This window comes from Aplysia californica, unplaced genomic scaffold (assembly GCF_000002075.1).
Source record: "Aplysia californica isolate F4 #8 unplaced genomic scaffold, AplCal3.0 scaffold00031, whole genome shotgun sequence".
NCBI classification, from domain to species: Eukaryota; Metazoa; Mollusca; class Gastropoda; order Aplysiida; family Aplysiidae; genus Aplysia; species Aplysia californica.
In genome coordinates, this window is record NW_004797301.1 from 1,609,274 (window position 1) to 1,610,711 (window position 1,438).

The 1,438-nt window shown below is 44.6% G+C and overlaps 1 protein-coding gene across 1 annotated transcript in view; it reads left to right on the forward strand.

The window, feature by feature from the left end:
- The window catches only part of LOC101856713, a gene marked incomplete at its 5' end in the record, with an annotated part of 62,934 nt that overhangs the window by 16,436 nt on the left and 45,060 nt on the right, over positions 1 to 1,438 (forward strand). Inside the window, 1 exon segment of the mRNA XM_035973806.1 lies at positions 937 to 1,342. Within this exon segment, the coding sequence (XP_035829699.1) occupies positions 937 to 1,342 (406 nt within the window).

The following is a 1,438-nucleotide window of genomic DNA, read 5'->3' on the forward strand; positions in this document are numbered from 1 at the left end:
TTATTGGTATAGTCTTCAAGGTTGTTAATTTGTCTTGTTTGTGTCGATTAAAATATCCATCTATCTAAAATATCAGTCGAGATATTTGCGATTGAAGCAGATGGGGTCGTATGTTGTCAGAGGCTCATAATATGACCTTAATCAGTTGCGAGCGCCGTAAAACACTGGTAACTACATATAATTTACATTTTTGGGCCTTTTAGCAACATTTTGAAAGGAAGATCCACCTACGAATGTGTTTTTAAATGGACATAAAAGGTGTTGAGCCCCAAACAAAATAATCGGTAAGAATTGCCAAAGGAATGTAAAAATGCTAGTCCCTTCGATTAAAAAAAAAATTATTTTGACGAGCGTCGGATTTAACCACGATGCCTCAAATATGTCACCGTGTTGGGAGAACGAGACGCTATAGTCACTTATAGAACATGCACAAGGTACTGACATACATGGGGTTCCTCGGAAGACTAAGGACTAAACTAGGTCCATACTTATATTCTTGTCGGCTGTCTGTCGTTTTTCGGTTTTAATTTTGTTGAAGCATAATTTTTTACTAGTTTCATAGATACCCTCTTTCTCCAATTAGCGACTTTTCTGAAGTAAAAACACAATTATATCACATCTCTCGAAAATAAACAAGATGCTGTTGGTAGTTGGCGGGTGCTCTGCTGTGGTTTGCTCCTTCGTTCCTATCTAATTTCTATCACCATGATCTCTCCCCGTTCTTTTTCGTCTTTATAACGCCTCTAATCTTCGGCACTTATATGACCTCACTGTGTTTCAAATGCTGTAGAATTTTTATATTAAAGAAAAATCATCGACAAACCACTAACAACAAAAAAACAACAATCCCAAACAACAACAACAACAAAACCAACTCCCCCTCCCCCCCACATAAAATTAATGAAAATAACTAGATTTATTCTATTTCTTCCTCAGCATACGTAACTGGCTCAAGTTCAACAGTGGGTCGAATCTTCGACGCCATCCGATTCGACCCCTCCCCCGACCCCCACCACGCCCACCACACCCCTCCCTCCCAGCCGCCTCCATCCCTCCCCTGTCGCCCCTCCCCCCTGAGCGGTGACGAGCAGCTCAAGAACGAATCCTCAGACTCCTCCAGCTGCGGGGACCTCCCCCCTGTGGACGGACAGGGCGGGGACAAAGAGACAGGGGGCGGGGCCGTGGGCCTGATCCCCGGAGTGGGCGGAGCTAGTAAGTCGGAGGGGCCGGCCAAACCTCTGCACCACAAGCTGATGAACGTGAGCGCCCAGCTGGAGATGAAGCAGCTGTGGGACGAGTTCCACACCCTGGGAACTGAGATGATTGTTACGAAATTGGGACGGTGAGTAGATCGAGGCTTTTGTCGTTGTCATCGTCGTCAGAATTCATCATCATCATCATCATCATCATCATCATCATCATCATCATCATCATCATC